Raw genomic sequence first — 24,034 nt, 5'->3', positions numbered from 1 at the left:
AGCTGTTTCTTCTTCTGTGTTTGTTCCATTTAACAATCTGGTCTGCAACTTCTGAACACAACTTATGGCTACAACTGTGGATTACATATTCAGGTTCACTCTCATTATCACGCTGACATGAATCATTAACTTTGATAACACTAACATAAGATCCCAATATTCAGGTCAGTGATGGAAGTCTTCAGTCACTCCTGTCTGCACTGATGTTCAGCGTCTGATTCAAAACTTATCCACACATTCAAGTCATACACAGTATTTTGATAAGTTTTCACAATTTCCAGATCAGTTTATTATAGTTTTCTAATCAGTTATGAGTTTTATTTCATTTGGAGGTTTTGTTTTCAGTTCACCTGAGTTTCAGGTAGTTTCTACAAACAACAAAAACTAGAAGCCGTTTCACATTTGAGATTATTTTAGTTGTTTCTGTGAGGGCAGAATATGGTTTAAGTTCATTTCTCTCCAGTAAACAAAATATTTTTTCTCACCTCTTTTTACATTTTAGTGTAATTTTACTTAACAAGAATAATCTGCAGGTTTATGCTGAGTTTTCCTCTCAACTGTTTGTGGCAACAGTTGACCTTGACCTTTGACGTTGCTCCTGTCAGGATTTTTCACATGCTCTGTATACATTCACAGAGAACACCTGTGCGATCTATTCAGCTCTATTCCAAGAGCCACACCAGTCAATAATAAACAGAAAGTAGAATCTTCACTTTTCTAACACCTAAAGCTGATGAAGTTGTGTGACTGAGCTCAGGCAGGAGCTCGTATTAGACTGCAGTAGATTCTCTGATGTCCTTCCTAAACTGTGCTGTACCTGTACGTTCAGTTTTCTCTGTGTGTAAAGAAGAAAGGTGAGGATAGGTCCTCGTGCTGCTGATTTTTCCTGTTCCTCCAGGCTGAATTTGTCACCTTTAGGCACCACATACCTGTTCAGTTTATGGGTACATCAACATCAAGTTGATACCCTTTGTCCTCTCACTGTTTATAGTGTAAACAGTGACTGAAGCTGGTCCTGGCTCAGGGCTGGATTATGTTTGCCATGATCCGTGGATTCTTAGAAGCTTAAATGTGGATAAGATTACTTAAAGTGAAAACTGTGAAATGTGGAATAGCATGTTTATTTTGCACACACAGCACAATTTGTTTAAAGAAAAGTTTTATTGTTAAACTGCTAATGATCTGACAAGTCCTCTCTGATTACAGCTCTCTGGTGGATGTGAGCTGACTGTTGTCCTCCAGGACTTCACAGCAGGATGCAGTACAGAGATGTCTGTCAGCACAGGTGAGAGCAGCATCTGTGTTCTGGTTAATCTATCACAATCGGGTCATGAGTGGTAAAGGATAAACTGTAATATAAAAGATGGATGTAGCCACATTACTCATTGCTTAATTAAGTCATTTTGTGAAACCTTTTCAAAGTCCTTGTTACCCACTGCGGTAACACTTCTGGGCAATTATTTTAACACCTGTAACTAAATGATGGTGAAGAGAATTTCAGTGTTCACTGGGACATAAAGCTGTACAGAACACCCTGCTCTGTCCTTGTTGTTTATTCTGGGGAGACCATAATTTAAAAACTGAACTTCATCCTGTATTCAATAAGACTGCCATCTAGAGAGAGAGAGGCCATAAAGCCATCAGGAAAGTGTTTACAGTTGGCATTAATCAAGGTAGCAGACCACACTTGCCCACTGCTGGCCACAGAAAGAATGTAGTTTTGTAGCATTTCTACATTGACTTCAATTTTCAGAGCTGGAAGCAAGATCTATGTTTTATGTTTAGTCTAAAGGTCAAACCTGAGCCTGCTAATGTTAAGAGGATAATATGTTTTATTTAAGTTGCGCTGGAAGGAATTTAGCTTATTTTTAAGTATTAGAAACTACAACCCATACTCAAGATGGGTTGTAGTTTCTATATGTACCATAAGATAGCCATCCATCTTCTCTGCTTTCCAGGTCAGACGGTGGAGCTGTTGGAGCGGCCCAGTGAGCGGCCTGGATGGTGTCTTGTCCGAAGCACCGACCGCAGCCCACCACAGGAGGGACTGGTTCCTAGCTCTGTGCTCTGTGTGTCTCACTCACGCTCCAGTGTGGAGATGGACTGTTTCTTCAGCTCGGGGAAAGGTAGGAAGAGAGTTTGGTTTGCTATTATAACTTCAAGATTTGTCTTTTGTTTCATGCACTAATTAGCATGAAATTCCGAAAGACAACAAGTAAAACATCTGTCTGTCTGTCTGTCTGTCTGTCTGTCTGTCTGTCTGTCTGGATATTTAGTATATTTACTTTCTAAGTAGCCTTAAATCTCTTAATTGGCAAGTGCATAAAAAAAAAAAGCTGTTTTTACCTCATTAAAAATAATGATTGTAGCATCATACATAACTGATTAATATGGCTATCCATTATTGTCCTCCTTTTCTGGGTTAAGGTCACCATGGTTTTCATGGTACTTTGTAAATGAATGTCATTAGTGTATTAACTGCTGTTTTTCTTTCATTGCCTCTGGTTCGCTCCTCAGGAAAAACAGACTCGTGATGTTGTTTCTCCTGAAATGAGATCACTCAGCATGCACTTGTGAATAAAATGAACTATGAGCTACACCATTGGTTTTCTTTGTAAATGGGAATGGCCAGTGTTACCCAGCAGTCATGCATAGCTGCTCATTCACAGAATAGCTTTCCAGTTCAGACTTCAGTCACTTTGTAGTGATAGTAAACCACACCAAGCCTAGCTGTGAGTTCTGCTAACACTTTGTGCAAAGACTAAAGTGTTTGTAAAATCCCAAAAATATGTGACATTTTTCCACCCACATAAGTTGTCATCTTCACCTGTCTGTATTTAACCAGGCTGACAGGAGCAAAGAGCTGGTGTGTACTGACCTCTGCTGATGAGATGAGGACATTAGTCTGGCTGCCACACACCCATAATGTACACAGCTCTATGACAATGTGCATCTGCATTATTTATTGAGGGCAAGACATAATGGTGTTTAGATGGGTCTAACAGATGGCTTTAATTGAGGGAATCACACATTCTGAACCTGAGCATGTGGAAAAGATGTTTTCCTTTGGACAGTCTGGCTGTTTTCTTGGAAGAATCACTGGAAAATGTCATTGCTGTGGCTTTGTTGTTTCTAACATCTTGTTAGGGGAGGGTGTCCATATACAATACTGTTCTGAGTATCATTTAACCACACTGTCCATATTCCAAAATGTAATACCGGTGCACTCCATTTCACTGTCACTGCCAGCTCTGAATTTTGAGTGTGCATTTATTGTGTAGAGTGCGAGGGTGTGTAACAGTTCTAAAACTGAATACAAACATCTGCGATATCCATCTTCCCGTGCTGTAATACCCAGTGGCAGACTGCCTGTTGGGACCGGGACATTTCCCAGTGGCTTAACTGCTTAACTTGAGCAGCAATAGCTAACAGAACTCTCACCTTCTCTCTGTCTCTGTAAAGTCTGCCTGATTTTCTATTGTTAGACAAACAAAATGGACGGCCAAAGGAGAGAAATGAACACAAAAATAAAAAAGAATGCCCATCCCATTCCCAGCTTGTATTAAAAACATGAAAGAAGCAGAGTTAATATTTAGAGAAGCCACCTCAGTAAACCATAAAGTCACAGACTGGTGTTTTAAAATTCACCAGAATGCAGGAAATTAAGTGTCTGGTGCAGAAGATTTCTGGCTGGGGGCCACCTAGATTCCCTGCTTCATGCTTTTGACTATCAATTTGACCTTTTTTAATTTTTTAAATAATATTACAATTTTACACATACTAAAGGGACTTGAACTGATAAAAGAAAATTTTGTGAGTCAAGTGAAATGTTACCCTGTCAGCTTTTCTCTGCTGACACATCCTTTCAGTTCAGGCACAACTGCCTTACTATATATCCTTTAACCTGCGCTACTTCCTGACCCCAACCACCATTTAAACAGCCAGGGGGTTTAAGCAGCTTATTGGAGCCATAGGTGCGAGTTCAGTAAGCAGTGAGGAGTGCCATTAGTCCATCCTGGAGATGTGTGGGAAATAAAACATTCCTGCTACTACTGCAGGCCTGTGCCATTAGTCAATTTTTTTGAAGAATAATTTTACATGTGGTACAAAGAAGCTCCTGAAAATCCATCTTGAAAATAGGTGCTAGCTTGAATTTTCAAATGGCTATCGGGTATTTATAACCATGTATGTTCCCGTTTTGGTACTTGGCACTGTGGTCCTTTTGTGAACAATCTCTCTAGTGCACCTTAAAAACATGATAACAGTGAATGTTATAACATGGGTTAATACATAGAACACACACAGCAATCTGGTATCTGTCCTACAGAGGGTGCTGCTGAGCTGATTGACACCCCTCCATCCCCCCCCACCCCGCCCCGCCCCCGCGCGCTGTCCCATTTTCTATCTGACCTGCTGCAGAATGCTACAGATCCCCGTAAGGGACATGGGAGAAGGAAAAAAGGAGGAGACAAAAAGGTGTACCTTTGTGAGATCCTGCAAAAACTTTTTATTTAAGGGCATGTGCTTCCAAGTCAGTCTTGATACTGATGGATGCTACAAGATTGATATGAAAGCACATTGTCTTAAATAAAAAAGTTTTGCTGGATCTCAGAAATGTACTTTTTTTTTTCTTTCTCTCAAGTCCCTCCGGGGCTTCGGAGATTATTAACATGAGGAGAAATAATGCACTAAGCACACATTCATGAGTCAAACACACCAACCTCCATACACAGACACACTCACATGCAGCATACAGCAGTTTTTCTTTTATAACCATCCTTCCTGACAGCCTGTTTCCAGACATCATAGAGGAGGTTCCCTGTAGTCTCGCTTATGCTCATAAAGACACAGTGTGATCAGCTGATTTGCGTGCCGCAGCCACAATGTTTCCTGCTTTCGAGAGAAATGACAAGGGTGCTTTGTGTTTCTGTGGAGCGATGCAAATTGGCCAACAGCAGCCGCTACACATGGAAATAAACACACACACTGAGGAGATCCCTTACAGAACAGTGTGGGTGACTTTTCCAGTCCGGTTCGACTTGGTTCTGTTATAGCTGTGAACCAGTTAAAAAAATAAATAAAAAATCTGTTTTCATTCTGATCTAGAAAAGTGACACAAAGTAAGCCAGCTCTCATGCTACCAAACTAAAGTACCTTACACTCCTCAGTCACCAACCTTATTTAGGAGTAAAAACAAGCAGGTGTATGCACAATAGCTCACATTTAACCACCAGAGTATGAGTTGTCCATCCTAGCACTGTGCTCTGTTACTGTTTGTTGTGGAAGCTGCTGAGTAGCATTATATGCAGAGAAAATATCGTAGAGAGAACTTCAACTTTCCTACTGCCACAAAAAAATCTAACCATTCACCATCAGCCTCCCTATGAATCCAGTGCAGACTTCTCCTCTATCATGTGACTATATAACAGTCATTTGTAATTTAAAACAGTAACTGGTGGTAATAACAGCAGAATTAATAGTGACCATAGGCTGATGGGTTTGTGATTAACTGTCCTCCATCTGTTAATGAATTAGTAAAAACTGCTAATTACAGAATCACTGGTAATTACATGTAAGTGGAGAGGACAATAATTGCTAAGCTGTCTCTAAGTTCCCCGTGTGTGTGTGTGTGTGTGTGTGTGTGTGTGTGTGTGTGTGTGTGTGTGTGTGTGTGTGTCTTTAGTCTTGTGACTGCTCTGTAAAGTAGGTCTCCCTGTCCTTTGAAAGACTGTGATGGCAGTGAGGTTTTTATGTTAGCTGATTTAAAAGTCCAAAGTCTTTAAAACAGAAGGAACTAAGAGCTACAGCTCTTTGAATTCTGTAATCATCACATTAATGAAAAAGTGGGATTTTTAGGGCACTTCTCCAGTCCTGGAAAACTCCTTGAAATTGTCCTCAGCACCACTGAGTTCTCCTGGAAAATAATTTTGCCCTCAAGAATCTCTACAGTATCAATAACATAAATGTATGTTGTCTTGATTCTCTCCACTTTCTGAAAACCTTTGATATAACAGTGCATTTTGGAAATACTTAAGTGGCACTGTGATGGACTGGAGCACCGCAGTGGTGACGTTTCATTCTCTTTGCTTCTTGCTGCGTAGCATCAGTACACATATGGGGTGAATAAAATGGGACACTGCAGGGAAAGGGTGCTGCTGGAAGCACTTTATCTAGGCTAAGTGCTTTGTCTTACCTGCTGCTGCATCAAGGTACATACTTGGCAGGAAGGTATTTAGAATCCTTTTTTCATTCAGATGGTGAGTGGTGGTCCAGCTAATTAAAAGTCAGTTATTAGGAAGGTCTGCTACAATTCATATCTAGCATGACATACAAAAATAAACTAGAGATGAGCTTTTCCTTAAGATTAAAAATATGAGTGGGCCCTTATGGATCTGAGATTAGAGAAAGGGGTTAAGGTAGATAGGTGGGCTAAAATCCACCTGTACTGGATGTTTGTTGAAGCAAAGCATTCGATACCATGGAAACTGTTCTGGAATCAGTCATCTGACTGGCTTTACACAAAATGTCCACGTTTCATAAAAAAGGTGCAAGAAACCGCACACACAATGAAATTCAACATGATTCCCACGAGTCAGTCTGCCTGTCTTTTCATTCAGGCTATACACAAGTGTTCTCAGTGAAATGAGCCTTAACAATTGAATTTGGACAAACTAGGTCTCTGGAGTTCAGGCTATACTGACCCTCCTTCAAAGGTAGTAGAGAGTAGCCTCTGGCGTATATGGCTAAACTGATGGATGGTGGCTGTTTAAGGATTACCTTCAGACCTAGTACAGATGGAAACCTAGAAAGTTTATCAGCTGGAGACCAGTGCTTGAATGGACAAGGCATGAGTGACAGATTTGTTTTTTTTTTTGTTTTTTTTAAATAAATGGCAAAGAGTACCACAAGTTCAGTTTTCACTTTTAAGCTCTGAATGGTCTCCACAGCTAGTGAGTGTAAGACTATATGCCTTTATGTTGCTGCATTATTCTCATTTGTCCAAAAAGTACTTGTCTGTTGTTCCTGGTTTGTGTTTGGCACTGGTCAGGCAGGTTTATCAGCATTTTGTTTCATGCAGGTATATAAAATAAGGAATTTTGATGTTTAACATCTATGTCCACATGTAATGCAGGTTGGTCCAAAGAACTGGACAACAGTGTCTCTGTAAACACAGACATGTGAAATTAATTTTTAATTATTATTTGGAATGCCTTGCATTTAAGCCAACTCACCTGTGTGGGGAGCCAATGGAGAGACAGCTGTCCTGGCAGAGAGCATGCTGTATGGGGCCAGAATTTCCAAAGCAGTCGGAATGTCGACTATCATGAAGGAAATCCGTTCTTTAATGCCTCTGAGCACTTTCACTGGAATGGATTAGATGTCATGTTGTAGTTCAGTGTGCAGTCTAGTTTATGTTTCCATAGTTATAATGATGGAAGCCTCCATACATACACTGCTCAAAAAAATAAAGGGAACACTTAAACAACAGAATATAACTCCGAGTAAATCAAACTTCTGTGAAATCAAACTGTCCACTTAGGAAGCAACACTGATTGACAATCAATTTCACATGCTGTTGTGCAAATGGAATAGACAACAGGTGGAAATTATTGGCAATTAGCAAGACACACTGAATAAAGGAGCGGTTCTGCAGGTGGGGACCACAGACCACTTCTCAGTACCTATGCTTTCTGGCTGATGTTTTGGTCACTTTTGAATGTTGGTGGTGCTTTCACACTCGTGGTAGCATGAGACGGACTCTACAACCCACACAAGTGGCTCAGGTAGTGCAGCTCATCCAGGATGGCACATCAATGCGAGCTGTGGAAAGAAGGTTTGCTGTGTCTGTCAGCGTAGTGTCCAGAGGCTGGAGGCGCTACCAGGAGTCAGGCCAGTACACCAGGAGACATGGAGGAGGCCGTAGGAGGGCAACAACCCATCAGCAGGACCACTACCTCCGCCTTTGTGCAAGGAGGAACAGGAGGAGCACTGCCAGAGCCCTGCAAAATGACCTCCAGCAGGCCACAAATGTGCATGTGTCTGCACAAATGGTTTGAAACCGACTCCATGAGGGCCCGACGTCCACAGATGGGGGTTGTGCTCACAGCCCAACACCATGCAGGACGCTTGGCCAGAGAACACCAGGATTGGCAAATTCGCCACTGGCGCCCTGTGCTCTTCAGAGATGAAAGCAGGTTCACACTGAGCACATGTGACAGACGTGACAGAGTCTGGAGACGCCGTGGAGAGCGATCTGCTGCGTGCAACATCCTTCAGCATGACCGGTTTGGCAGTGGGTCATGGTGTGGGACCGCACAGCCCTCCATGTGCTCGCCAGAGGTAGCATGACTGCCATTAGGTACCGAGATGAGATCCTCAGACCCCTTGTGAGACCATATGCTGGTGCGGTTGGCCCTGGGTTCCCCCTAATGCAGGACAATGCTAGACCTCATGTGGCTGGAGTGTGTCAGCAGTTCCTGCAAGATGAAGGCATTGAAGCTATGGACCGGCCCGCCCGTTTCCCAGACCTGAATCCGATTGAGCACATCTGGGACATCATGTCTCGCTCCATCCACCAACGTCACGTTGCACCACAGACTGTCCAGGAGTTGGGGGATGCTTTAGTCCAGGTCTGGGAGGAGATACCTCAGGAGACCATCCGCCACCTCATCAGGAGCATGCCCAGGCGTTGTAGGGAGGTCATACAGGCACATGGAGGCCACACACAATACTGAGCCTCATTTTGACTTGTTTTAAGGACATTACATCAAAGTTGGATCAGCCTGTAGTGTGTTTTTCCACTTTAATTTTGTGTGTGACTCCAAATCCAGGCCTCCATTGGTTAATAAATCTGATTTCCATTGATGATTTTTGTGTGATTTTGTTGTCAGCACATTCAACTTTGTACAGAACAAAGTATTCAATGAGAATATTTCATGCATTCAGATCTAGGATGTGTTATTTGAGTGTTCCCTTTATTTTTTTGAGCAGTGTATTTTTCAGCTGTCATGTCAGATGAAGTACTGTTCAGTTTGTTGCTCGTTTGCTATTTAATGCTCTCAGTAACTTTGTCTTGGTGGTGCTGGTAAAACTTTCAGGGGGTATTTTGGTGCAGCTCATGTTTTTTTTTTTGTTTTTTTTTTGGCCACAGCGGCTTTTATGGGCAGTGGAGAGAGACAGGAAATGGGGGAAAGATACAGGGGAAGACACGCGGGAAAATTGGCGACAGGCCGGGACTCGAACCCGTGTCGCCCGTGCCGCAACGTGGCATATGTATGTGGTCGCCGGCTTCACCACTAAGCCACCCAGGCGCTCCATCGGCTCATGTTTTAAACAGTTTTTATTACAAGTGACTGGTGATTCTATTGAAATGAGTTCATTTAAATAATACTTCACAATAACAGCCTAAATGCCTACAGACAGACCTGTGATGGCTGCTGGCCTGGTTCTAGAAAGGTAACCAACTCTGTCAGCACACCCTCGACTTATAATTGTTGATCTCATCAGTGGACACATTGTTACACCGGGGCTGAAATTGTGAAAACATTTCAGAAATCTATGGAATTCAACCATTGCTGTTATTTAGGTGCGAGGAGACATTCTGTAAGAACAGTTAACTTGGTGCTGCTCTCTGTGGCAGCTCTGTCAGTAATGATTTAACCACATCTGAATGTTCATATATCAAGTAGTTTTTTTTTTAATATTTATTTTTATTTTATTTATTATGTTACAAATTAATCTTCTGAAGCTGGCTTAAAACACACTTTCCCTGTGTCACGCCTTTCTGTCACACATAAAGCCACACACAGAGTTGGAACCTGAGGCCCTGCCCTCCACAGTGGGAAGGTGGCCCTCTCCAATAATTAACAGTGACTTGTATTCCTTTGAGCTGAAGTGTGTGTGTGTGTGTGTGTGGGGGGGGGGGGGGGGGGCAACTTTGTCTGAGAGAGAAAAGAGAGAGAGGGAGAGCGAGAGTGTATGCTCCTCCCCTTCTCCTCCTCCCTCATTTGCTGACGCTCGCTCTCTGCTGAATCTCAGCAGTGTGGACTTGAAACTCTTGAAACTCTCAGTCTTTGTCAGTCCCATCAAGAAGTTGACAAGCTGGTTAGCGACTGAGTCAGACGTGCTGGAGGGAGGTGTGTCTGAGTGTGTGAGGGAGTGAGAAGTGTGTATGTGTGAGTGTAGGATGTGTGTGTGTGAGCAAGAATGAAGCGAAGCTGTCGTTGCTGTGGATGGGTCCTAACCCGCTGCTGCTGCTGCTGCTACAACGGCACAGGTGCGACAAGAGAGACACACAACATTATATTTGTGTGTTTCCATGTGAATCTGTACTGCGCACTAGCATGTGTTTCATATTTTATGTGTGTGTATGTGAGTTTTCTGGAACTGTGGATCAGACAGAGTAACTGAATACATCAATTTTAGAGAAACCAAGATATGGACAGAAAGAAGAGTGTTCTTGATTCTTTTTCTCTCTTTTTAAAATGTCTTGTGGCATCAGTGAAAACATCAGTGAAAGGGAAGTTGTGTGGCAAACAGACAGAATGTGTAAAAGGGCAGTTTCTTTTTTTGTCTGTCTGGAGAGTCAGATGTTGGAGTGAGCAATCATTGTGCTGCTGCACTGTGTGTGTGTGTGTGTGTGTGTGTGTGTGTGTGTGTGTGTGTGTGTGTGTGTGTGTGTGTGTGTGTGTGTGTGTGTATAACTGATATTCCTGTAATGGCATTGCTTCTGAGTCTTTTCCTTATTAATCAAGTGGGGGATTGAAGTAGGAGTCATGCAAAACTTTGTTGAATTCTGAGTTTTCATTTCCTCTGCATAAGTTGTTTAATAATAATAGTTTAAAGCTCACCTTTCTCAGCGTTGGTTGTTATACTTTGGCTTTTTTTAAATGAGCAGTGGCTACTAGAAGGTTCAGCGTTTGTGCATGTTCTTCCTGTGGTTTTTTCTGGGTTGTCCAGTTTCCGTCCACAGTACATAATGTATATGTTAGATTATCTAATGACTGTCAATTGGCCATAAGTGTGGGTATGATGTAAAAAATGAATGTTGCTTGTAAAGCACTGTAAAGTGTAAAGTGGTCAGCAAAACTAGAAAAGTGCTGTATAATATCAGTCCTCCACATTTTTAGAAAAAGTGCTTTAAAAATATATACCTTAAAATTCTATTTTTTATACCACTATTTGTATATTTGTAATTAATAGGTATCAGTATAGCAGTATTAATAGGTATTGCCAAAGTTGATTATTTGGATTAAGATGATGAGATTTGTGTCACAGGCTTTCTGAAATTTCCACCAACAAACAAAGCAGAGTGAAATAAACATGAGTAAAGTACACCTGTGTATCTTGGCTGCTTTCTTACCACTAGCTTGAAATAATGTATGCTATGGTATTAGAAGGTTTAACAGCTTTTTCTGATCAGCACTCTGGCAGCTACGATTCTTCATCCACTGTCCCTTTAACAGTGTGTGCAGGTTAGTGTGCAGGTTAGTATGCAGCCATGACTGGCCAAAGGTCAACCAGTATGTGTGCCCATATGTGTGTACATATTGTGGAGTTTCGCCAGCAAGCCCCTGATCTCCTTGTTAGAAGTTATGTAGACTAGAGTGCACTGATTGGCATGTAGCTGAACTGGTCAAACTAGTTTCAGTTAATTGTTTTGACAGGTTTACAATAGCTTGTTTTTACTTGCCATGTACAATAATAGTGGCTTTAAGACAACATGATATGGGCACAAAATATCCCAGAGACAATGTTTGTCTCCCCACAGCAAGGCAAAGTGGGTCACTATGGACCTACACTATGCCTGTGTGAAAGGTGGCAGCCTATGATTGTTTGGAGATGAAAGTAAGTATAGTAGGCTCTGACAGGACAAAACCTGAAAATAATGTTTAATCCATCCATGAGCTGAATGAGCACGGTGTGGATGCTCTCCTGTTGTCTGCATAGGGTTCCTCCCGTGGTCCCAAAGCATGGTTAGTTTGACCAGTGGTTCTAATTCACCCACAGTTTGTGGCACCTCAGTGGATCAGCGACCACACAGAGGGTGTTCCCCCATGTCTCAGCCAGTGACAGCTGTGAGCAGTAGAGGGAATCTGAGCACTGTCTCCTCTCATATACGGAAATGGGAAGCTTGTTCTTGATATGCCATGTTTTTACACACACACACACACACACACACACACACTTCCTCATTCACTCGCGCAAAGACTGAATAATTGACTTCTGGGGGCTTAAAGTGATCCTTCGTCCCATCCATTGGCCATTAAACCTGAAAATGAGCAGGAAACTGCTCTGATCCCAAGAGAAACAAACGCGCGCGCGCGCACACACACACACACACACACACACACACACACACACACACACACACACACACACAACTCTGAACAGAGATAATGGACAGAGGCAGCATTATCCTGCTTCATCAGCTGTGATTCAGTGTTTTCAGTCTCATCCAACCTAAAGCTGAGATCTCATTACATCTGTTTTGAAGGGGCCAACTGATTGTTCTGAAAGAAAAGTATCTAATTTTAGCACATAGTACATACCTGGTGCAGATGGAGCTGATGGCTGAGTAGTGACAGTACATACTGTACATTCTTTGAATTCTTTGAAATGTGGTAAAGTAATAGTATGTGTTGTAATCTTATCTTGGTTCCACATATTACAGGAAACACTTAGAAACACTCTCAGTATCACAAATAAAATGGAAATTGAGCTCCAGTGAAGAGGATCATTTTCTGGTGAACCATCACAGAAAGGCTTTTCCTCAGTGGAATAAAGAGCTTCTGCTCCACCTCTCTGCTCAGCACTGAGAGCTGACTTCACTGACAAACTCAGAAAACCCTGTCATTAAAAAAAATGAACATGAGTAAAATATGTGACTGTTTGGTGTTGAATCGCTGCAGGGACATGACACTGTGCTCCAGTCCCCTTAGACACCTCCTGATACAGGATTTTCATTAGCTGTCCACCTGTTCAGTCTCTGCATGCAGCTCAAGCTAAGTTATGTGCTTTTTGTTCACTTCTGGCTCCAAAAAACAAACATCTGTGGCCACGTTCGAACAAAATGAAGAGTACAGAAAACAATGGATGATGTCATAGTGGCTATATCATTTTATATATAGTCGTGTTTTCAGTGATAGACACCACTACTGGGGTCCTTCCGTAAATATGACATTTTTGTCTCAGTCCACCCCAAGAGTTTGGCCTTATTTCCCCTGCTAATAAGCCTCTTAGACCATTAATAGATGTCTCTGTCTTTTCTATCTTTCACTGGACAAAGCTTGATGTGTTGATCTTCTGAAAGTGTGTTCATGTTTGATCTGTCTGTTCATGCTTTGGATATCTCACCAGTTTTACCCCACACTCTACCCCACTAGTAACCTTCAGTGTAGCCATGACCTGATGCTGAGGTCTCTAATGTTATCCTGGAAAGTAATGAACAATGACTGCAGGTAGGCTCCTTTGTCTGTCACCTGAAAAGTACTTTAATGTAAGTATACAACTTTCTAAACTGTACAAAGGAGTTAACATGGTTACTGACTTCTCTTGGACAGCCGTCCTAGAAAAATATTTTTCAGTCTTTTGAAATGTTTCTAAATCTTCAAACTGTTGGGAACAGATTCCTGCTGAACGCTCTCACTGTTGAAGTGAGAGCGTGTTTCCTTTGGTTTGACTGACAGTGTCACATCCAAACAGCACATGTAAAGTTAAATAAAGTGATAATAGCTACAACACAGAGCGTTGCAATACAAAACAGTATGTATTTATTTCAGAGACAAAAAAAACCTTTAGAAAATGATTCAGTGTGTGAATTCAGAAGCTAGTCCAAGTTTGGTAAAAAGCTGATCTTTTGGATATGTTGTGACTATATTTTGGCCACAAGCATACTTTCTACAGTGTAGAGTCATGTTGTGGAGTTGGGAAGAATGTGGCGCTGTGGAAAAACATCTACTGAAACTGAAAATTTGGAGGTGTTCATTAAAAGTGAGCAGTTTTTGCCTTTTAGCTGATGAATGTTGATGTTTGTGACATTCTCATTGAGAGGACTAGAAATGATTGTGTTAAAGGGAAAGGGTGGAGCTCCACTGCTACTCCTGATATGACTGCTGCTACTGCTGATACTGCTGACTGTGAATCAGAAAGCAACCCTGCAAATAGTTCAGGTGAGAGGACAAATACAGAGAACAGAGTCTGTTTCTCTATGATTCTTATGTAATCTAATTGTGATGTATGATCCTGTAATGCTGCTGCTTGAGCACTCGATTAAAGCTCCTTTTATCTGTATAGCTTCCTTTGATCAAGGACCATGGGGACTGTGCATGTAGATCTCTGCTGAAATCTGATGTTTGCATTTATGCTGTGCAATGAAAAAAAAAAGTCCAGAGAAGTAATGAAAAAGGAGCTGGAAGTTCTTCAAATGCATCCAACGTCTGAAAGAACACTAATTGGTAAATGTGTTTGGCAGCTCAAAATTCCCTCCACACCATTTTCACCTAAGCTAGATACTTTCTGTAATTGTTTGAAAATCATATGTATCCACTGTCATTAGTCATATGATGCCACAATAAGAAGTTGGCCATTTAGTTTAAGTACTTAGAGTGGTGATTGTGTGTAAAAAAAGAGGGAGAGAAAGGGAGAGGTATGAGAGGAATGCAATCTTTCCAGATTACTGTCTCTTCCTGTCATTGATGACAGGAGTAGAGTAGGCAAGCACCGGAAATTACAAGTGCAGTGATAGTTTCAAATACTGTGCAAAAGCAATATAAAACTATTTATCTACCTCCTTGAAGTTGAAAAGAGATACTTTTACTGGTAGCGACTTCTGTGAACTGTCTCAGAAACCTGGTAACACATAGTACATATGAAGACCATAAGCAACAAAAAATAATATAATACAGGCAGAATGCAGTGGTTCGCTCAGCCTACTGTAGCAGTCAGCGCAGTACATGCTGCTTCCTACATATGTGAATAGACCTAGCAGGAAGCAATTATTGTGCGGTGCATGCAATAGAAAAGAATGGGTTTCAGAGAGCAGCACAGCACATGTGAAAGGCCTTTACACTTCAGCCTGCAGGTACTGTGTGCACATTGGGAGATCCAGCCACCAACATTTCGATTACTGTGTGAACTACTCTAAGGTCTAATTAGATTATTAAAAAGGAGATTGTTCATCATTTCCTGTCAACTGAAGAGAATGATCCTCGGAGGAGTTGTTCAAATAAGCTGAGTTTGATTACATTTGTGGCAGTGCTAGCTGCTTAGCATTGACTGGACATTCAGAATAAGAACAGAATGGGTCGATCAGAAGGTTGATAGTTTGATTGGGTGGATGAAAAAAGGAAATAAATCTTAATAATAGTGAGTGCACTATAAATTTTCTCCTGTATATTTGGAAAAATGAAGTGAACTGAAGAAAGTTTTAGATAAAAAAAAAAAAGAGACATGATCTGTGTGTGTGTGTATACGTACATGTGTACGTGTGTGTGTGTGTGTAGCTTAGTGAGTCTGAGTTTCGGTACTGTTTTGTCAATAGAGCCATTCATCGACAAAGTGTGTGTGTGTGTGTGCGCGCGCGCGCGCAGTGGTTATCTGTTTGAAACAGAGTGAAACAAAAACCTTGTTCTGCTGCTTTAATACTGCTAGGTTAGTGTGTACAGAGAGGACCTCATGTCTCAGTGTGGGTGTGTGTTAATATGTGTTAATGTGTGTTAGTGTGTGTTAATGTGTGAGAGAGTGTGATTAAATATAGTGAGTGATGGGAATTTTAACAGCAGTCTGTCTGTCTGTAGAACAATAGCTTCCTTGTCGGGTCTCACCTGACTTTGTCCCTGTGCCTGACACCACAGTTCTGTGTAGTCCCCACACTGCTCACCATTACTATCCTTGCAGTATTATCACTGCTTTTACATTTCCACTTTAGGATCTCAGTCATTCATAATCACTGGATAATTACATTTTCTTCTTAAAAATGAAGTTTTATAGCAGGAATAATGGAGTATAATTGCATATTAGGCAGATTATACACTGCTCAAAAATGTATAGGTACACATTTTAATTAGAGTATAGCATCAAATTAATTAAACTTCAGGGATATTGATGTGGTAAGTATCAGAGGGGGTTGTTAATCAGTTTCAGCTGCTTTGATGTTCATGAAATTAACAACAGGTACACTAGAGGAACAACAATGAGACAAGCCCCCAAAACAGGAATGGTTTTACAGGACACTCAAATTTTTTCCCTCCTCATCTTTTCTGACTGTTTTTCACTTGTTCTGCATTTGGCTAGGGTCAGTGTCACTGCTGGTAGCATGAGGCCATACCTGGACCCTACAGAGGCTGCACAGGTAGTCCAACTCCTCCAGGATGGCACATCAATCTGTGCCATTGGCAGAAAGTTTGCTGTGTCTCCCAGCACAGTCTCAGAGCATGGAGGAGATTCCAGGAGAGCTGGACAGGCCCCTAGGTCACTGGTGTGAATGTCTCTGTCAATCAGAAACAGACTTCATGAGTGTGACCCTAAAGCTGACATCCTCTACTGGGCTCACTGTCCAGTCCTGTGGATTTGCATTTGCTATGGAATATTACAATTGGCAGGTCCACACACTGTGCTTTTCATAGATGAGAGCAGGTTCACCCTGAGCACACGAGACAGATGTGGAAGGGTCTGGAGAAGCCGTGGAGAACGTTATGCTGCCTGTGACATTCGTTGTTTAACATGACTGGTTTAGTGGTCTGTCAGTGATGGTCTGGGGAGGCATATCCATGGAGGCACCCACAGAACTCTACAGGTTAGGCAACGGCACACTCACTCCCATTAGGGATTGAGATGAAATCCTTTTACCCACTGTCAGACCCTGTGCAATGGGTCATGGGTTCCTCCTGGTGCACAGCAATGCCCAGCCTCATGTGAGTATGAAGGCGATTCCCCACGACACCAACAGTCCTGTCATTAGCAGCACTGAAATTGTCAGGCATGGATACAAGCACCTGGGGGCCACACAAACTACTGAGTACCAATTTCAGTTGCTGCAATGAAAATGAACTTGCCTGCTGCATCATTTTTCACTTTGATTTTTGAGATATCTTTGAATTCAGCCCTGTATAGGTGGATCATTTTAATTTCCTTCAAATTATGTGGCATCCTTTGGTTCCTAAAACATTGCCTGGTCTAATATCAGTATAGACATCCACCATGATTTTTTCCCCCTTCGAGATCTGAATGTTTGGCACCTTTCATTCCTCTTTTTACCAGGATTCCAGGCAAAAGCTGAGATAGTCCTTTTTGTAAACAAAAGTGCATTATGATTTTAATGACAGTTGATGACAGTAACACATTATGTCAAAGTCCTTACATTTGCTTTAGTATTTGCCCCCCAATAAAGCACAGATAACTGGTAATTAATAGTATGTAATGACCTCTAAAAAGAAACATAAAAAAGGTCAATAAAGGTTTAAGAATGGCAAAATAGAATATTTTACTCTTATTAACAAACAAATAATCATGGCAGAATATAGTGGTAAATTAGTAGAAATTACATAGACCTATAATTATTGTATACTAATGTGTTGATACACTTATGTAAATCCTGTAAACACCAATTTTTCAGCTGTTCAGTGATTTTAAAACATGTTCACTCTGTTTCTTCTTTAAAGCTTTCAAGCCCCTCTCGTAGCCTCTTTAGCAGCCTTGTTGGTGTTTTTTGTTTGTTTGTTTTTGTTTTTTCCTGCACTGGTAACAAAGGAAGGTAAATATGGCTAGACATTAATTTCCCATGTGGGATCAATAAAGTATCTAGCTAGCTTTTGTTCTGACCTCAATGGCTTTTTTCCTTTTCTTCTTCAAGAACTTCCTTAAAATAAAAAAGGTTGATTGTTTGGTCCATATCTTGTTGGTTGTGGGCCAACAAGTCACCTTAAGAATATCGTTTCTGTCATCCCATAAACTGACAATAACCATCATGTAGTTTAGAAATGATACTATAGGTAGAGTACAGCCAGAGTACAACAGAACAGCACTTCATCACTTAGTACAGAAATAGGAATATTTGCATCTAGCTTAACCCAGCTGCTCATCACTAAAGCGGATTTTATGAAAGACATCCAGTGGAAGCAGACTGAATCGCTGTAACTGCCATATTAACTTTTATTGTGTGATGATAGATTACTGACATCAATTCATTCCACCTTAAAAGTTGCCAAAAGCCACAGGCTACCTTCAAATGGCATAGTGAAGTCAATGAATTTTTTTCTTGGTTATACAATAATTAAAGCTGAAAACTCGGCACGCTGTCCTTCTTTGTGTCTATCATCAAACAGGTACGGTTAACCTAAGTACTGATGAACACTGCATATGTTAAAGTACTTCAGCTGCTGAAGTTAACTCACCTTTTCTTTTCTGTTTGACAGAATTGGTTACACTTTTACTACTTTCACACTTTCAGTACTGCAATATTATACAAACTGTATTTCTTCTGTCCACCTTTTGGTGTCTCACTACACAGAAACTGTTCATTTGTTACCAAGGCTTTAAGAAACATGCTATGGAAACCTTTTTTAAATTATTTATTTATATCTCAAGCTATGACATAACCTTCTGGCAGACAGTTACTAATTCATGAGTTATTAAACCACTCTGAGGTGGTCAGACTGGCAGAGACGCTGTTATCTATTCATAAAGGCAGGCTTCTCAGTCTACTGTCTGATGCTGCACTCAGTTAATGTATGGAAATTTCCCGCTTTGGAAATCCTCCTAAACAATCTACAACTTAAGCATGCATGTGTTTGCTTGTCAGTGGTGAGCTCGCATACTTAAACAAATAGAACTACAGCCCTGCTCGATATGGCATTAAGTTCTAGGCTTTTCATGCATGACAACATGACGTTGTCTTAGTCAGCTGTGTGTGTTTGTGTGGGTATGTGCGCACACTCAGGAGGTTTCATAATAAGCTTCTGTGGTTAACCAGATGTCAAGGGCACTCAGTGGCTACCACAGTTTGTGCTGAAACACACAGGTGAAGTGGCGACCTATGACTCTTAAAAACACATGACTGACTTCGCACCATAGTCATAAATGTTTGGCTTCACATGTGCTGTGTTCAGTGAGGTTAAGGTCAGGTGAGTGTGGACTAAAGTCACTGACAGCACTTTTTGGTTTCTTCTTATGGAAGCTTAGGGATGTGTTTGGGCTCATTATCCTGCTGCAGTTATTAATCGTATTTGTATCATATGTTTGTGTCTGGAGGGAGAAAAAGAGAAACACAGGCCCCTCAGTAGCGCTGGGTGACCTTGGCTGCTGTGTATTTATCTCTGCTATGCTGCCGGATAACAAGTTAAACAGTCACCTCCAGTACACACTCATCAACCCAAATGCTACACAGTATGAAGTGGAGACATGATTTCAGGAAAAATCTTGGTCATACAAAAATGTGTTTGAGCTGAAATGTAATAATTGATTAAATTACATTAAAATTCAATGTCAACTATAGAAAGTAAAACAACACAATTGCTCTGAAATAAACAATATGGCTTTCACTACTGTGTGATATCTTTAGAGGAGCTCATTGTAACTTCCAGGAAACCTTTGTTCTTGATGACACCATAGCATGTGCTAACAACTGCTCTGGAGAGCAAATGTTATTGTGATTGACAGGTCATTTACTAATGAGCATACCACATATAATCCTCCATTTTGAAACATACTATGACCAAAGTTTACAAAATAGACTTAATCTTCCTTTCAGTATGATCCAAAACAAGTGACAGAGTCCACAAACTCAGTGGGAACATGTTTACAGGTCTACACTGAGAAGCATTTTTCCATAGTTTTCTATGGTGCTGAAACCATAGCTATTATAATCTGGTGGCCTTCATTTAGAAAGCAGGTTTAAGATACTTATACACTGGCTTCATTTTTCCAACCCCAAAGCTACATCCATGTTTATACTGTCTATGGGGAAAATGCAGCACCAACAATATTCCCTTTTGCATATTGTTGGTGTTGCTGAGCTCTGATCACTGTGTAATATTTGTGATTTTATTGTAGATCCTACAGTAAGTAACATGTCAGAAAAATAAATGTCACATCTGCAGCCCAGAAACAGACTGTGTGCATGAAAATGACACATTCAAATAGCTAGTGTTTGAGAATCTTGCACATACAAGGAATTCCACAGCAGCCGCTATCCATAGCTGCCAGCTGTGTGTGAGAGCAGCTGATCGAGCACACTCTGGATGCATGACTGCTTCGTTCTTCCACTTATTCACACAGTCAGATGTGCTTGAATGTTCTTGCTGTGCAAGTGGAAATCAAACAGGTTCTCTAAACTAAAGTCTAGATGAACATCACAGAAACCGCCTGTGATGGACGAGAGCAGGAAAATAGGCCTAAATAAGGAAATAATTTCACTTTGATGACATTTGTTTCTTGCTCCCTGCTGATCTTCACACATTTCTCTGTAAAAGAAATCTTGTAATTTGTATTAATTAATTAATTAATAAAAATTCAAAGTAGGCAGCATTAAATAAAGCAGGAAATTAAGGGCAGCACTGTTAGCACTGTCGCCTCACAGCAGGAAGGTACTCAGTTTGAACCCAGTGTCCCTGTGTCTGTGCTAGTTAGGTACTCCAACTTCCCCCCACAGTCCAAAGACATGCATGGGGTTAGGTGAACTGGTGATTCTGAATTGCCTAGGTATGACTGTGAGTGTCAATGGTTGTCGGTCTGTACGTGGTAGCCCTATGACAGACTGCTCCAGGGTCTGGACTGGTCCTGCCTCTTGCTCTATGACAGCTGCGATGGGCTCAGCCCCCCGATGACCCTAAGACTGGATAAATGGAAGGAAATGGATAGAAATTCAAAATACCAAAAGAACTACAAACTAACATGACACCACAGCAAAGGGAGGAGGAGTTTACCTGCCACTTGGGAACATGTCTCTGAAATGGCAGTGTTATCAGACGAGGCAGCAGCTGCTAAACAGATGCTTGTTTGTGACATAATCACTCATCTGGATCTCTGAGTACTTTTGTTGATTACCAAGACCCAGAACATGACTGCACATTTGTAATGCTTCTCTGGTTTTGTCCCCATTAAAGTAAATATTTGTAGCTGGTAAAGAAGCATTTGAAAGTTTTTCACTGTAAATTAAGGCCGATTTAAATGCAGATTGAAACAACGGTGCTGACAAGTCTAGATTTGTTGCAATTAAATTTTGTACTCTGAAATGTGTCCCACACATAGAACATCTCAAATGGCCAGTTTGAATACATATTCAAGGCCTGAGCCTCACTATTTTCAATCAAGGATATACTTTTTAAATCTTGAGTGATTGTTGGTGCTGTGATAAGACGTTTGGACCCAATACTGGTGAACTTGTAGTGTCAGGATGACACGGCACATTCACACAGAGATAGGCAGACCTGATATGTTGGAATGCCTGATTGATGGCATTAATGTCAGTACTGAAGGATGATATTGCAGTGTGTGGATTTATTCCTGTCAGTATGCAGTAGTTGAGTGGGATGGCACACTGTGTGGTGCCAGATGAGAGTTCCTCTTTTTACTTGCACCATAAAGAAATTTTTGCTTGAGATTTATTTTTGTCAGAAAACAGCATGGCTGCACATACAAAGAAAAAGAGAATCTATATTTTCTGATACAAGGGGAAGATCTCAGGTGCAGGAGAAAGAGGTGAAATCCATACAGCACTCAGTTTTTATCAACTGATGTATTTTGTTATATTCAAAGGAAAGAGTCTGATTCACGTCGAAGTGTTAAATAACATGTGATTTTTTTTTTAAAGTTATAATTAGAATTTCACTGTTTTGATGTTTGCCAGTGTCTGTGCTAATGTGCTTCTGGAAATATGGGCTAAAATTTTTTTTTTTTTTGTTTTTTTTAAATGAAGGCTTATCAGGTCTTAATAAAATGACATGTGACTTCTTTCAGAAAACTATAATGTTGGCAGCTCTGATGGGAAGACAGAGTCAGTGGTTAACCTTCAGCCGCAGCCATCCCTCAGCTCCCTGCAGTCCAGCTCTCCTGGTCCCAAACGCTCTGGAAACACGCTGAGAAAGTGGCTGACCAGTCCAGTCCGCCGCCTCAGTGGCAGCTCTGTCAAGAAACTCCCCAATAACAAACAGAAGAAGCCAGGTAAGAGGGGCATGTTGACTTACTAATGGCATATTTATTACTGTAAATCTATTAACTAACAAACAAACAAACAAACCTTCCTCTTCAAAATGACAGTCCTTTAGTTTTTGATTTTTCCTGTTTGCTTTTAGGCTACAAACTACTAATACTGTTTCAATTATGTTACACCTTCTTAAGTTACTTTAATTTCTTTATTTTGATTTTTTGCTTTCCAAGTTCATCACCATTTGTAAATAACAAAATGATGCATTCCTAGTAAGAATGTTCTGATCTCTGATTTCTCTGATTTACTTCAGCTCCCACTGTGAGATGTGTAAAAGAAAGTTAAGAGAAGTGACAGCTGAAACACTGTGCCAACATGGTTTCATTTGCTAATAAAGAGTCTTATTGAAACCAGAAGGCATGTTGAAGACCAGCAGCCTAATCTTGACAGAAAAAAACAGCAAAAGCACAAGAACCACAGGGGAAATACAGCAATGGGAAAAGATTAAGCCACTGATCAGTCTTGAAAATGAACATAGGCAAAAGCAACTGCCACTGATGACAAAGAAAATCCTTTCAACTGTAAACAATAACCTAAATCTATGTTCAGTGGTGGCAGGTAGAGCCCAGAGAGCCCAGGAGTGAATGTCTCACAGTCTACAGTTCATAGCAGACTTGGCCTAATCCTGAGCTAATCCTAACTGACAGCACATACTATCAGCAAGCCATCCACATAAAGCCTAAAAGATGTGCATGTCTGAGTATTAAACAGACTGTTTGACTGACTAACAGGGCCGGGAACAGGAAGAGAGGACAGCAGGAAGAGTATTGACCTCGGTCAGCCTGACTTCACCTTGCAGGATGATGTCATTGATGAGGTAAGCACTAGTTGAGTGTTTTTGTGATCAGTGTTATCGAATTAGTGACCATTGAATAAAACATTTAAAGTTTTCTACACTAACAGTTATTAATATGCTTAAAAGCATAAAGGATCCCCTGCCACTTTCCAGCCAAACCTTTTCCAATATCCTCTGTTTATTTTTAAGTATACCTGTTTTATTTCTAATATCAAAAATAAAGTTATTTGTCTTATGCAATGTGTAACACAACACAGCTGTAGCCACCTCATTGCAATCCCGATGCTGTTTTAGTTTCTATTTGGCAAAAATACATCAACTAAGTATGGCCATTTATATAAAATATACCAAGTCACCTGCATGATCTGGGACTCTAACGTCTCGACAGAAATGTGTATAATAAAACACAGTTTTTACTGTTTCTGTTATCAGCTGTGATCTGCATAGTTTAAATGTAAACATGTTGTGGAGTTGTAAAGACACCGTATACAGTAGCTTATTTACATTTACATAAACAGATAAGGTTCCTCTTTCTGTGTGAAAAGGTTTTGTCTCTGACACAGACACGCACCCACACACAAACATGTGATCACAATCGTGAATCACTCCCTGATTACTGAGTGTATGAATGTGCTTTAAACTCCCCAGTGTTAAAGCTGAAAAAGGAAAAATGTATGCAATCTTTCTCAGCTTCTAAATTGATGAGTATGGTGACCCTTTTAGAATTATGACAACTATTATGGGATGCTGTATCCACAGAATTGGAATCTTTTGGGGGGAAAATGTTTCTACACTGTGTTCCAAATTATTATGCAAAAAGTGTTTAGGAGTGATAAGGTAAGATTTTTTTGTTTGTCAGTTAAACCCATTGATGGTGATGTGTATCAGGGCTCTTCATATCACTGAAAGCAATTGCAGACACCTGTGCCAATTAGTTTGGCAGGTGTGTCCAATTAAAGGCAAGACTACTTAAGAAGGCTGTCCCACATTATTAAGCAGCCTACATTTTTAGCCAAAATGGGAAAGAAAAAGGATGT

General features: G+C 40.8%; 1 protein-coding gene across 2 annotated transcripts in view; it reads left to right on the top strand.

Annotated features, from left to right (window-relative positions):
- The window catches only part of kalrna (kalirin RhoGEF kinase a), a 239,733-nt gene that overhangs the window by 167,141 nt on the left and 48,558 nt on the right, over positions 1-24,034 (top strand). For both annotated transcript variants that reach the window (XM_030724389.1, XM_030724388.1), the window contains exons 39-42: positions 1,207-1,285; positions 1,959-2,126; positions 21,955-22,158; positions 22,933-23,018. In XM_030724389.1, coding sequence (XP_030580249.1) covers positions 1,207-1,285; positions 1,959-2,126; positions 21,955-22,158; positions 22,933-23,018 — 537 coding nt within the window. The remainder of the gene's footprint in view (positions 1-1,206; positions 1,286-1,958; positions 2,127-21,954; positions 22,159-22,932; positions 23,019-24,034) is intronic.

This window comes from Archocentrus centrarchus, unplaced genomic scaffold (genome assembly GCF_007364275.1).
Source record: "Archocentrus centrarchus isolate MPI-CPG fArcCen1 unplaced genomic scaffold, fArcCen1 scaffold_36_ctg1, whole genome shotgun sequence".
In the NCBI taxonomy this organism is placed as follows: Eukaryota; Metazoa; Chordata; class Actinopteri; order Cichliformes; family Cichlidae; genus Archocentrus; species Archocentrus centrarchus.
The sequence above is the reverse complement of the archived record's forward strand: the minus strand, read 5'-3'. Positions and strand labels throughout refer to the sequence as shown.